This window comes from Physeter macrocephalus, chromosome 20, assembly GCF_002837175.3.
Source record: "Physeter macrocephalus isolate SW-GA chromosome 20, ASM283717v5, whole genome shotgun sequence".
In the NCBI taxonomy this organism is placed as follows: domain Eukaryota; kingdom Metazoa; phylum Chordata; class Mammalia; order Artiodactyla; family Physeteridae; genus Physeter; species Physeter macrocephalus.
Window position 1 is genome coordinate 46346598 of NC_041233.1, and position 13912 is coordinate 46360509.

At 37.5% G+C, this 13912-nt stretch overlaps 1 protein-coding gene across 10 annotated transcripts in view; it reads left to right on the top strand.

Moving 5' to 3' along the window:
• MINPP1 (multiple inositol-polyphosphate phosphatase 1) overlaps positions 1–13912 on the top strand; it is a 114434-nt gene that overhangs the window by 12665 nt on the left and 87857 nt on the right. For 8 of the 10 annotated variants that reach the window (XR_003677432.2, XR_003677433.2, XM_055080823.1 and 5 more), the window contains one exon: positions 6815–6948. The exons of the other annotated variants lie outside the window; for them this stretch is intronic. Coding sequence is in view for 6 of the 8 variants with exons in the window: in XM_055080823.1 (XP_054936798.1) it covers positions 6815–6948 (134 nt within the window). In the remaining 2 variants the exon portion in view is untranslated. The remainder of the gene's footprint in view (positions 1–6814; positions 6949–13912) is intronic. 10 annotated transcript variants of the gene reach the window in all.

Below are 13912 nucleotides of genomic sequence, written 5' to 3' on the forward strand. Positions count from 1 at the left end.
GCATCGGCAGGCGGACGCGCAACCACTGCGCCACCAGGGAAGCCCTTGAACTCTCTTTTTTAAATGATTATTTTATTTTCTTAAGTCTTTGGAATTCATGATACTGTGTTTATTTAATTATAGTTTTCATTTGCTCTGTAGCAGAATTTCTAGGGTGAGAGGTTTTTTTTTCTGGCTATTTTATCTGTGTAGCAGTCTTGTTTTTAATTTGTATGTTTGTAAAGATACTAGCACCTTTTAAATTATTACTCATCTTTGCAGTGAATTCAGCTTTTACTTAGGTGGCCAGTAGGGATGAGCAGCTATTCAGAGATAAGTAGTGTTCCTTCCAGTTTGGAGTTTTTCTCTGAGATTCTTTGTAGAATGCTTCTTACAAAGATGGAAGGTCAGTCTGTTTCCTGTAATGGTGTTACATACTGTCCAGGAAGGGTCCTCTAGACTTCATTCTTATTGTTTCAAGCAAAGGATTATTGGATCTACTCCTGCAAGTGTACCATGTGCTTTGAGGATCTGTCTTCTGTTGGTTTTATCTGAGGGGTTTTGTTTGTGTTTTGTTTGATTTTCACTGCATTTGGCAGTCCTTCCTCATTTATGGTGGTGGCTCAGGGTACAGAGGTCTCCTAATTTCTTTGAAAGGGACATTTGCATTTCTTTTTCATTCTTTTTTTAGAGTGATTTCTGAGAGAAGAGAGCATATATATCTTAATTCCATCATCTTAAAACCTGAAGCTTTGTTTATATTTTCTAGTTAAGACTACTTTCAGTGTTTCATTGCAAAATACGATGTTTGGCATAGTCACTATTAGTTATCCTTACCAAGTTAAGAAAACTTCTGTTTCTTACTAAAACCTTCTATTTATTTATTGTTTTTAAGATCAGGAATGTTTGCTGAATTTCTGGCATCTAGGAAGATGATTTTTTTTTTCTTCTTTAATCTTCTAGGATAGAAATTAGTACATTTTCTAATATTGAATTATCCTTGCATTCCTTCTTTCTTATGATAGATTCTTTTACTGACTGATTTTTCTCCTAGTTATAAGTCATGTTTCTTGTTTCTTCATGTATTTCCAGTAATTATTTATTAGATACTGGACACTGTGATTGTTATGGTGTTGAATGCCTGGATTTTGTCTTCTAAGTATTGAATTTTGTTTTATTTTGCAGTTAAGTTACTTGTGGATCAGTTTGATCCTTTCAGTCTTCATTTTTCTGAGTTTCATGCTCTCGACCTGACCTTACAAAACTCAGAAACAAAACCTTACTTATACACATGTCTTTACTATTAAAGTATGTCTCTTCTGGGGTCCAGATTGAAGTCCTGGATGTCTTGGTATCTATGGAAGCTCTCTCTACTTAGGCCGCTTGGAACATGAATATCTCTCAGCCTTGTGATAGCTCTGGAATTGATCAGCTTACAACTCCCACAGCCTTCAGCAGCAGAATCAAGGGGACCCCCCCACGATTTTTGGAGTTCTTTTTCTGTGTAGCTTCCTCCTCTCTGATACTCTACCCTGCTAATTCCAACCACTTCAGACTTATTAAACTCTTGAGTTCTGACTCCTCAACTCAGCAAGACTGCCAAATTCTGCTTGACATCCTTTTCCCTGTGCCACAGTTTGAAGCGCCTCTCCTTTTTCATTTCTGATACTATTTTTGTTTTATTTCTTGAGTAGATTTGGCAGAACTTTATCTAATTCTTTTTATTTTAATTTTTTTAACATTCACTTTGTCCCTTTTGCTAACTTCTTAATTTAATTGCCTCTCTAATCTATGTTTAGTCTTGTTTTCGGTATATGGCAGTGGCCTACCCTTGCTCTTGCTCTTAAACTTACGGCTTGCACTTAATTTCTCTAGGGACTCTTCTGGGAAGAATGGCTCATAACTACTGTTTAGTCTTCTCCTGTACCTCTTTTGGGTTGCAAGATTTAGTCCTTCACTTTTGGTGTTGGATCAAATGAACATGAGTACAAGTTTGACATTCAGTTTAAAGGCTACCTTAATCACCAACTCCAATTCAAGACCTCTCCACAGAAATCTACCACTCCTGTCAGTTTGATGTGTACTTTTCAACCTTTTCTGTGCTCTATTTATAATTTATACCATTCTTAGAAATGTAAACAGTGTAATTGTGTGTGTGTGTGTGTGTGTGTGTGTGTGCATTTTGGTAGTAAAGGATATTATACTGTATTTATTATTCCTTTTTTTTTGTCTTTAACAAATATCTTTATTGTACAAAGATTACCCCTCATATAAATTACTGCAGCAGGGCTTCCCTGGTGGCACAGGGGTTGAGAATCCGCCTGCCAACGCAGGGGACACGGGTTTGATCCCTGGTCCGGGAAGATCCCACATGCCGCGGAGCAACTAAGCCCATGTGCCACAACTACTGAGCCTGTGCGCCTAGAGCCTGTGCACTGCAGCAAGAGAAGCCACCACAGTGAGAAGCCCACACGCAGCGACGAAGACCCAACACAGCCAAAAATAAATAAATAAAATTTATTTTTAAAAAAATTACTGCAGCACACAACTACAGAAATTCACAAAGCAATTGACATTTATTGAACAACGTCTGTGTGCTAAGGGCATTTTTGAGGGCTTCGCACAATTCTCAGGAGGTACTAGAACTCTCAGTTTGCAGATAATGAAAGTAAGACTCAACTAAATTATGGGATGTGTCCAAGATTACAAAGCTAATAAGGAAGAGATCCAGCATTTGAATTAGATCTGTGAAAGGCATAAGGATCAAAACACTGAAAACTGGCCAGAGCTTCGCCTTGCATAGATGATAGCTTTCAGTTACTTCTCATGAAAATGAAGAAGGAAAATTATGTATTCCTTTGCTAGTCCACAATCAAGATGTCAGGAAGATTGGTCTCCTCTGAGGGCTGTAAGAGAAGTATCTGTTCCAGGCCTCTCTCCTTGACTTACAGATAGCCATCTTCTATACATATCTGTGTACAATTCTTCCCCACCATCTTGCTCTTCTCCTACTACCAACAGCAGTTAGACAACATACACTGGGTTTTATACAAAAACCCAGTAGATAAAGAGCACTCTGGCCATGATAGGTGCAGAAGTGGCCTAATATTGCCCCACTGAACTACAACAATAATAGTTGGTGGGTCTGATCTACTGCAAGTAGCAGAGGCCAGCAAGTATTTATCATTCTTAACCAGCTCTTCTCATTTAGCAGGATGTTTTGGAGATCTTTCCATGTCAGTTCATGTAGATCTACAAATAATCTCATAGTATTCCATAGTATGTGTATATCATAGTTTATTTAAGCCTCTACCTATTAATGAAATGCAGGTATTTCCAGGAAATTTTTTTGGGGGGTGCTCCTTTAAGCAGTGCTACTCTAAGATATTCTTGTACGTTGTCTCTTGTGTTCCTCTGTGAATATTAGTTTATAAGAAACGGAATTAAACGGGCCTTAAAGATGTGTGTTTTTGTGGATTTTGCCATTCTGTCCTTTAGAACATCTGTATTACACATTCCTTCTAGTACCAGTTTTCCATATCCTTGGTCTACTTTTTTTTTTTATGGTGTTGAATGCCTGGATTTTGTCTTCTAAGTATTGAATTTTGTTTTATTTTGCAGTTAAGTTACTTGTGGATCAGTTTGATCCTTTCAGTCTTCATTTTTCTGAGTTTCATGCTCTCGACCTGACCTTACAAAACTCAGAAACAAAACCTTACTTATACACATGTCTTTACTATTAAAGTATGTCTCTTCTGGGGTCCAGATTGAAGTCCTGGATGTCTTGGTATCTATGGAAGCTCTCTCTACTTAGGCCGCTTGGAACATGAATATCTCTCAGCCTTGTGATAGCTCTGGAATTGATCAGCTTACAACTCCCACAGCCTTCAGCAGCAGAATCAAGGGGACCCCCCCACGATTTTTGGAGTTCTTTTTCTGTGTAGCTTCCTCCTCTCTGATACTCTACCCTGCTAATTCCAACCACTTCAGACTTATTAAACTCTTGAGTTCTGACTCCTCAACTCAGCAAGACTGCCAAATTCTGCTTGACATCCTTTTCCCTGTGCCACAGTTTGAAGCGCCTCTCCTTTTTCATTTCTGATACTATTTTTGTTTTATTTCTTGAGTAGATTTGGCAGAACTTTATCTAATTCTTTTTATTTTAATTTTTTTAACATTCACTTTGTCCCTTTTGCTAACTTCTTAATTTAATTGCCTCTCTAATCTATGTTTAGTCTTGTTTTCGGTATATGGCAGTGGCCTACCCTTGCTCTTGCTCTTAAACTTACGGCTTGCACTTAATTTCTCTAGGGACTCTTCTGGGAAGAATGGCTCATAACTACTGTTTAGTCTTCTCCTGTACCTCTTTTGGGTTGCAAGATTTAGTCCTTCACTTTTGGTGTTGGATCAAATGAACATGAGTACAAGTTTGACATTCAGTTTAAAGGCTACCTTAATCACCAACTCCAATTCAAGACCTCTCCACAGAAATCTACCACTCCTGTCAGTTTGATGTGTACTTTTCAACCTTTTCTGTGCTCTATTTATAATTTATACCATTCTTAGAAATGTAAACAGTGTAATTGTGTGTGTGTGTGTGTGTGTGTGTGTGTGTGTGTGTGCATTTTGGTAGTAAAGGATATTATACTGTATTTATTATTCCTTTTTTTTTGTCTTTAACAAATATCTTTATTGTACAAAGATTACCCCTCATATAAATTACTGCAGCAGGGCTTCCCTGGTGGCACAGGGGTTGAGAATCCGCCTGCCAACGCAGGGGACACGGGTTTGATCCCTGGTCCGGGAAGATCCCACATGCCGCGGAGCAACTAAGCCCATGTGCCACAACTACTGAGCCTGTGCGCCTAGAGCCTGTGCACTGCAGCAAGAGAAGCCACCACAGTGAGAAGCCCACACGCAGCGACGAAGACCCAACACAGCCAAAAATAAATAAATAAAATTTATTTTTAAAAAAATTACTGCAGCACACAACTACAGAAATTCACAAAGCAATTGACATTTATTGAACAACGTCTGTGTGCTAAGGGCATTTTTGAGGGCTTCGCACAATTCTCAGGAGGTACTAGAACTCTCAGTTTGCAGATAATGAAAGTAAGACTCAACTAAATTATGGGATGTGTCCAAGATTACAAAGCTAATAAGGAAGAGATCCAGCATTTGAATTAGATCTGTGAAAGGCATAAGGATCAAAACACTGAAAACTGGCCAGAGCTTCGCCTTGCATAGATGATAGCTTTCAGTTACTTCTCATGAAAATGAAGAAGGAAAATTATGTATTCCTTTGCTAGTCCACAATCAAGATGTCAGGAAGATTGGTCTCCTCTGAGGGCTGTAAGAGAAGTATCTGTTCCAGGCCTCTCTCCTTGACTTACAGATAGCCATCTTCTATACATATCTGTGTACAATTCTTCCCCACCATCTTGCTCTTCTCCTACTACCAACAGCAGTTAGACAACATACACTGGGTTTTATACAAAAACCCAGTAGATAAAGAGCACTCTGGCCATGATAGGTGCAGAAGTGGCCTAATATTGCCCCACTGAACTACAACAATAATAGTTGGTGGGTCTGATCTACTGCAAGTAGCAGAGGCCAGCAAGTATTTATCATTCTTAACCAGCTCTTCTCATTTAGCAGGATGTTTTGGAGATCTTTCCATGTCAGTTCATGTAGATCTACAAATAATCTCATAGTATTCCATAGTATGTGTATATCATAGTTTATTTAAGCCTCTACCTATTAATGAAATGCAGGTATTTCCAGGAAATTTTTTTGGGGGGTGCTCCTTTAAGCAGTGCTACTCTAAGATATTCTTGTACGTTGTCTCTTGTGTTCCTCTGTGAATATTAGTTTATAAGAAACGGAATTAAACGGGCCTTAAAGATGTGTGTTTTTGTGGATTTTGCCATTCTGTCCTTTAGAACATCTGTATTACACATTCCTTCTAGTACCAGTTTTCCATATCCTTGGTCTACTTTTTTTTTTTTAATTAATTTATTTATTTTTGGCTGTGTTGGGTCTTCGTTTCTGTGCCAGGGCTTTCTCTAGTTGCGGCAAGCGGGGGCCACGCTTCATCGCGGTGCACGGGCCTCTCACTACCGCGGCGTCTCTTGTTGCGGAGCACAGGCTCCAGACGCGCAGGCGCAGTAGTTGTGGCTCACGGGCCTAGTTGCTTCTTGGCATGTGGGATCTTCCCAGACTAGGGCTCGAACCCGTGTCCCCTGCATTGGCAGGCAGATTCTCAACCACTGTGCCACCAGGGAAGCCCCCTTGATCTACTTTTATTACTATTTTTTGCCAAACTGATACATGAACCAAAGTAACTCATTTTCTATCTGGTTTCTACCTTCCTGAAATTCTTAAAAATTCCTGATTCACTGTTGGCCCCTTCTGTGCTATAATGAATATTCTTCTATGTACATTTTTTCTTTTTTCTGTATATATCTTTGCTATCATCTTAAAATAATTTTAGAAGAAAGGGGAGGTGAGCACATGTCTTTAACCCACTATCCTGAACTGTCATGGATGCTGGATTACTGGTTGTGAGTACTACTAACTTGCTCTTGCATGTCAGTCTCTACATTCCCATTTGGGTTTGTGTCTCAGCATAAATCTCTGTGTCATGGACCTTTGGGTGCAACCCTTAAATGCTTGAAATGGTAAGTATAAACTCTGTAAATGCTAAGATTCTGCTATACTTTGTGTAGAATGGTGATTAAACAATGTAACCTTTTCTGAAAAAAATCATTATTAAATCAGAAAATCTGTTACATTAATAAAAATTAATAATGATTTTTGAAATTTGTATTTTTAGGTTTTAGAATATTTAAATGATCTGAAACAATATTGGAAAAGAGGATATGGGTATACCATTAATAGTCAATCCAGCTGCACCCTGTTTCAGGATATCTTTCAGCACTTGGACAAAGCAGTTGAACAGAAACAAAGGTAAAAACTTAAAAAAATTTTTTTTTTGATGTATTGGGTCCGCCAAAAAGTTCGTTCGGGTTTTAGGATCTTACGGAGAAACCCAAATGAACTTTTTGGCCAACCCAATACATACTGAGTGCCCAGTTAAGCTTCTGGAAAATGTTTTATAATGGGTGATTTTTAAAATAGATTTTGCTTATGTTTTTTAAAAATAATTATACTTACAAAAGAATTAGATGACATATGTAAGTTATAAAGCATATAAACATATAAACCCTCCATTCAACCCAGGAACTGGAACATTACTAATAATTTGCATGTGTCTAGTTCCTTAGTGACTCAATTTTCCTGCCCTCCCTTGCCCCATTTACTCCCTATCCCCTTTAACTACTATTCTGCATTTGGTGCATATCATTCCTTTGCCTCTATAAAAAGGCTTTATTATGAATGTAGGTGTGCCCAAACAATCTGTTCAGTTTTGCTTAGAGACATAAGCAAATGGGACTTGTTTTTTTTCCCCCCTCAACATTACATTTATAATATTTATCGTGTTGTTGCATATACTGTAGTTCATTCATTTTTGCTACAGTACAATGTTCAATAATGTTCAATATTCAGTAAATAAATACCACAGTTTATATCATCTTCTCTTGTCAGTGGGCATTTGGGTAGTTTCTGTTTTTTTGCTATTATAAATAGTGTAATTGTACATGGTTTCTGGTATGAATTTTTTTTTAAGTTTTTATTTTAAATGAGAGTTTCTCATCAAAAAGTCTCTGTTAACATTCATACTTCTCAAAGTTTAAAAATAAACCTTTTCATAATTTGAACATTTGGTAGACTATAAACCCCATTTTATTTGACAAATATGCTTCCATGAAAGCTTATGCATTCACAATTGGAGATGAAAATCATGCTATAAAGACTGAGACAGAAAGACTGAAGATGGTGTATTTAATTGGGTTGGCAGTATGAAGTTTTATATACATACAGATATAGAGAGAAATTATGTGAGTTTGTGGGTATGACTTTAGTTTGTGGAATTTTCTTGGGTTTGGGAATTAGGGACCATCTGTACTAGATCTGGTTTCCTTCCCTTACTTACAATGGTTCAACTTATGATGTTTTGACTTTGTGATGGTGCAGAAATGATACACATTCATTAGAAACTTTACTTTGAATTTTGATCTTTTCTGGGGCTAGCCATATGCAGTATGATACTCTCTCATGATGCTGGGCATTGGCAGTCAGCCGCAGCTCCCAGTCAGCCACGCGATCACGAGTGAAACACTGCTAATATACTTACGACTCTTCTATATCTATACAACCATTCTGGTCTTCACTTTCAGTACAGTGTTCAATAAATTATATGAGATATTCAACACTTTATTATACAATAGGCTTTGTATTAGGTGATTTTGCCCAACTGTAGGCAAATGTAAGCGTTTTGAGCACATTTAAGGTAGGCTAGGTTAAGTTATGATGTTTGGTAGGTTTTTGACTTATTGATGTTTTCAGTTTAATGATGGGTTTATTGAGACATAACCCCATCATAAGTGGAGGAAGATCTGTACTTGGTTTCCGCGACCAAACACTTTTTTGGGGCAAAATAGTCAAGGCAAATTCCCTCTTTGAGATAGGCATTAATTTCTTTCCTACTTGGTTTTATGAATGTTTTAAAACCCTTAGACTTTATGAGATAACAGATCTTTACTGTTTGTTCATTGTTTATTTGTTTGTCCCATTGTTGAATGTGAGATAATTAAAATTGTGTCTGAAAGATTCTTAAATAACTTTTGCAAGGTTTGCTATTACAATTTGATACCAGATTCAAAGCTTAAGTAAGAGTTTTATCATTGGTGTTTTAAAAATAAGTGAGTATTTCTGTACACTGGAAACCACAAAGCATTACAGAGAGAAATTAAAGGTAACCCAAATAAATGCAGAGAGATACTATCTTTCTGGATTGGAAGACTCAGATTGATCATCTGTAGGCTGACTGCAATCCCTATCATAATTCCAGTAGGTCTCTTTGTAGAAATCGAGAAGCTTATTCTAAAATCTATACAGAAATGCAAAGCACCCAGAAGAGCTAAAACAATTTTGAAAAAGAACAAAAGGACTTAATAAATACCTGACTTCAAAACTTATAAAACTATAGCCGTAAACAAATGGATCAATAGAATAGAATAAAGTCAAGAAATAAATTCCGATATATATGGTCAGTTTTTGATAAAGATGCCATGGTAATGCATTGGAGAAAAGAATAGTCGTTTCAACAAATGGTGCTGGAACAATTGGGCATCCATATGTTAAAAAATGACAGACCCTTACTTCACACTCTCCACAAAAATGGATCATAGATTTAAGTATAAAATGTAGAATTAGAAGACTTCTAGAAGAAAATGTAGGATCAAGCAGCAAGGATATATTGTACAGTGTAGAGACATATAGCCATTATTTTGTAATAACTTAAACAGTATAATCTATAAAAATATTGAATCATTGTGTGATATACCTGAAACTAGTATAATTGTAAATCAATGATACTTCAATTTTTAAAAATAAACAAAAAATATATGATCAATGGCCTGGATATGAGAGCTAAAACAATAAAACTCTTAGAAGAAAACATAGTAGTAAATCTTCATTTACTACTCTGCCTATTTGGGATTAGGCAGAGATTTCTTAGATACAACACTAAAAGCACAATCCATTAAAAAATTGATGAAATGGACTCCATCAAAATTAAAAATCTTCGTGCTTCAAAAAGCACTATCTGGAAAATGAGAAGACAAGCAGTAGACTTGGAGAAAATAGTTGCAAAACATATATATGATTAAGGATTTGAATCCAGAATGTTATATCTCACTAGTAAGGTGACACATAACCCAATTTTTAAAAAGGGCAAAAGATTTGAACAGGTACTTTACTAAAGAAGATATATGGATGGCAAATAAGCACATGAAAAGATACTAATAAACTATCCATTGATTATATTATTAGATATTAAAACCATTGTGAAATACCAGTAATACCCCTAAACTTGCTGTAAAATAACAGAAAAAATATATATATTGGTCTCTGCCCCAGGTTCTTGACACAGGGCTCCTGAAACCATTGTCATTTCCTGGGTGATAGGAGTGTCTTTTGTTCTAATGAGGTGACTGTATAGGCTCGTGGATGGCTCCAGGATGACGACTGGTCACCAGAAAGACCAAGCCATGATTAGAAGCTTGGAATTTTCAGCCCCATCACCCCCCACCCCAGCCCCCACAATTCTCTTGAGAAGGGGAAAGGGCTGGAAGTGGAGTTAATGATCAATCTCGACTATGAGGTTCAGGGAGCTTGTGGGTTGAATGAGTAGAGGTGTGGTGAGGGTGGCATGCCTGGAGAGGACATGGAAGCTCTGTGCCCCTTCCCACATACCTTGCCCTGCACATCTTTTCCATCTGGATGTTCATCTGTATCCTATGTCATATCCTTTTTTAGTAAACTGGTAAATGTAAATAAGTATTTCCGTGAGTTCTTGAGCCACTCTAGCAAATTAAACCCGAGGAAGGGGTCATGAGAACCTTCTGTCTGTAGCCATACTGGATAGAAGTTGTGGGTAACCTGGGTGACGACCTACTACTTACAATTGGCACCTGAAGTGGGGGCCAGTCTTGTGGGACTGAGCCCTTAGCCTGTGGGATCTGATGCTGTCTCTAGGTAGATAGTGTCAGAATCGAGTTAAATTGTAGAACAGCCATCTGGTGTCACAGAAAATTGCTTAATGTGGGGGAAAAAACCCTACACATTTGGTAACTAGAAGCGTCAGAAGTATTGTGAATGTGGTAGTAGTGTGAGAGTAAAGGAGAAGCAGAGGAGGAAAGGACTACGTATTTTTCATATTCACTGGCTAAAATTTTTTTAAAAAGGAAAAAAAAAAGATTTTCCCAAGTGTTGGTGAGATATGGAGGAACTGGAAACCTTAGGCATTTTTGGTGGGAATGTAAAATTGTATAGCCGCTTTGAAAAAGTTTGACAGCTTCTTAAAAAGAGTCTTCTTAGAACTTCCCTGGTGGTGCAGTGGTTAAGAATCTGCCTGCCAGTGCAGGGGACACGGGTTCGAGCCCTGGTCAGGGAAGATCCCACATGCCACGGAGCAACTAAGCCTGTGCACCACAACTACTGAGCCTGCGCTCTAGAACCCACGAGCCACAACTACCGAGCCCACGTGCTGCAACTACTGAAGCCCACACACCTAGAGCCCGTGCTCTGCAACAAGAGAAGCCACCGCAATGAGAAGCCTGCGCACCACAACGAAGAGCAGCCCCCACTCACTGCAACTAGAGAAAGCCTGCACGTAGCAATGAAGACCCAACACAGCCAAAAATAAATAAATAAATTAATTTTTAAAAAAAGAATTTACTAATTCAGAAAAATGGTACCTTTCCTTAAGAGTTTTTTCAAGATGACCCCAAAATGCTTATGACATGTGAGAATGAAATCAGACAGGTAAGAATGAAATCATAACATTCTCTAACACTGTATACAAAAATAACTCAAAATAGATTAAAGACCTAAATGTAAGACCAGGTACTATAAAACTCCTAGAGGACAACATAGGCAGAACACTCTATGACATAAATTGTAGCAATAATTTTTTTCATCCATCTCCTAAAACAAAGGAAATAAAAGCAGACATAAACAAATGGAACCTAATTAAACTTAAAAACTTTTGCACAGCAAAGGAAACCATCAACAAAACGAAAAGACAATCTACTAAATGGGAGTAAATATTTGCAAATGATATGACTGACAAGGGGTTAATATCTAAAATATATAAACAGTTCATACAATCCAATATCTGAAAAACAGGCAACCAAATCAAAAAACAGGCAGAAGACCTGAATAGACATTTTTCCAAAGAAGACATACAGATGGCTAACAGGCATATGAAAAGATGCTCAGCATCTCTAATTATTAGAGAAATGCAAACCAAAACAACAATGGATATCACCTCACACTGGTCAGAATGGCTAACATCAAAGAGTCTGCAAATAACAAATGTTGGTGAGCATGTGGAGAAAAAGGAACTCTTGTGCATTGTTGGTGGGAGCATAATTTGGTGCGACCACTATGGAAAACAGTATGGAGGTTCCTTAAAAAACTAAAAATAGAACTACCATATGACCCAGCAATTCCACTTCTGGGTATATATCTGGAAAAAGTGAAAACACTAATTCAAAAAGATACATGCCCCAAAATGATCATAGCAGCAGTATTTACAGTAGCCAAGATATGGAAGCAACCCAAGTGTCCATCAACATACAGATGGATAAAGAAGATGCAGTGTATATGAGTAAATATGATGGACTATTACTCAGCCATAAAAAAGAAAGTTTGCCATTTGCAACATGGATGGACCTGGAGGGTATTATGTTTAGTGAAATAAGTCCGACAGAGAAGGGCAAAAACTGTATGATATCACATATTTAGAGTCTAAAAAATAAACAAATGTATATAGCAAAACAAAGTCTCACAGGTACAGAAAACAAACTACTTGTTACCAGTGAGGGGAGGGAAGTAGGACAGGGCACAATAAGGGTATGGGCTTAAGACATATAAACTACTGGGCTTTCCTGGTGGCACAGTGGTTAAGAATCCACCTGCCACTGCAGGGGATACGGGTTCGATCCCTGCTCCGGGAAAATCCCACGTGCCGTGGAGCAACTAAGCCTGTGAGCCACAACTACTGAGCCTGCGCTCTAGAGCCCACGAGCCATAACTACTGAGCCTGCGTGTCACAACGACTGAAGCCCACACGCCTAGAGCCCGTGCTCCGCAACAAGAGAAGCCACCGCAATGAGAAGCCCGTGCACTGCAACGAAGAGTAGCCCCCGCTCACCGCAACTCGAAAAAGCCCACGCACAGCAACGAAGACCCAAAGCAGCCCAAAATAAATAAACTTTAAAAAAAAGACATATAAACTATTATATATAAAATAGATAAGCAAATAAGATATATATTGTACAGCACAGGGAATTATAGCCATTATTTTGTAATAACTTTTAATGGAGTATAGTCTATGAAAATAATGAATCACTATGCTATACACCTGAAACTAACATAATATTGTAAATCAACTATACTTCAATTAATTGACATGGACAGATGAATGGATAAAGATGTGGTATATATACACAATAGAATATTACTCAGCTATAAAAAAGAATGAAATAATGCCATTTGCAGCAACATGGATGGACCTAGAGATCATCATATTAAGTGAAGTAAGCCAGACAGAGAAAGACAAATATAATATCGCTTATATGTGGAATCTTAAAAAAAAAATGATACAAATGAACTTACATACAAAACAGAAATAGACCCGCAGACATAGAAAACAAACTATGGTTACCAAAGGGGAAAGGAGTGGGGAATAAGTTAGGAGTCTGGGATTAACATATACACATTACTATACATAAAATAGATAACCTACTGTATAGCACAGGGAACTATACTCAGTATTTTGTAATAAACTATAAGGGAAAAGAATCTGAAAAAAATTATGACTGAATCACTTTGCTGTATACCTGAAACTAACACAACATTGTAAATCAACTATACAGTACTTCAGTTTCAAAAAATTTTTTTAAAAACCAACAAAACCCATGCCCATCCATGAGCAGTCACTCCTCATTTACCCCAGCCCTCTCAGCACTAGGCAAGCACTAATCTACTTTCTGTCTCTGGATTTGCCTTTTCTGGACATTTCATATAAATAGAATCTTATAATATGTGGTTCTTTGTGACTGGCTTCTTTGATTTAGCATAGTGTTTTCAAGGTTCATCCATGTTGTAGCATGTGTCAGTATTTCATTCTTTTTTTATGGCTGAATAATGTTTCATTGTATGAATATACCATGTTTTGTTTATCTGTTCATTAGTTGATGGACATTAGGGATATATTCACTTTGGGGTTGTTGTGAGTAAT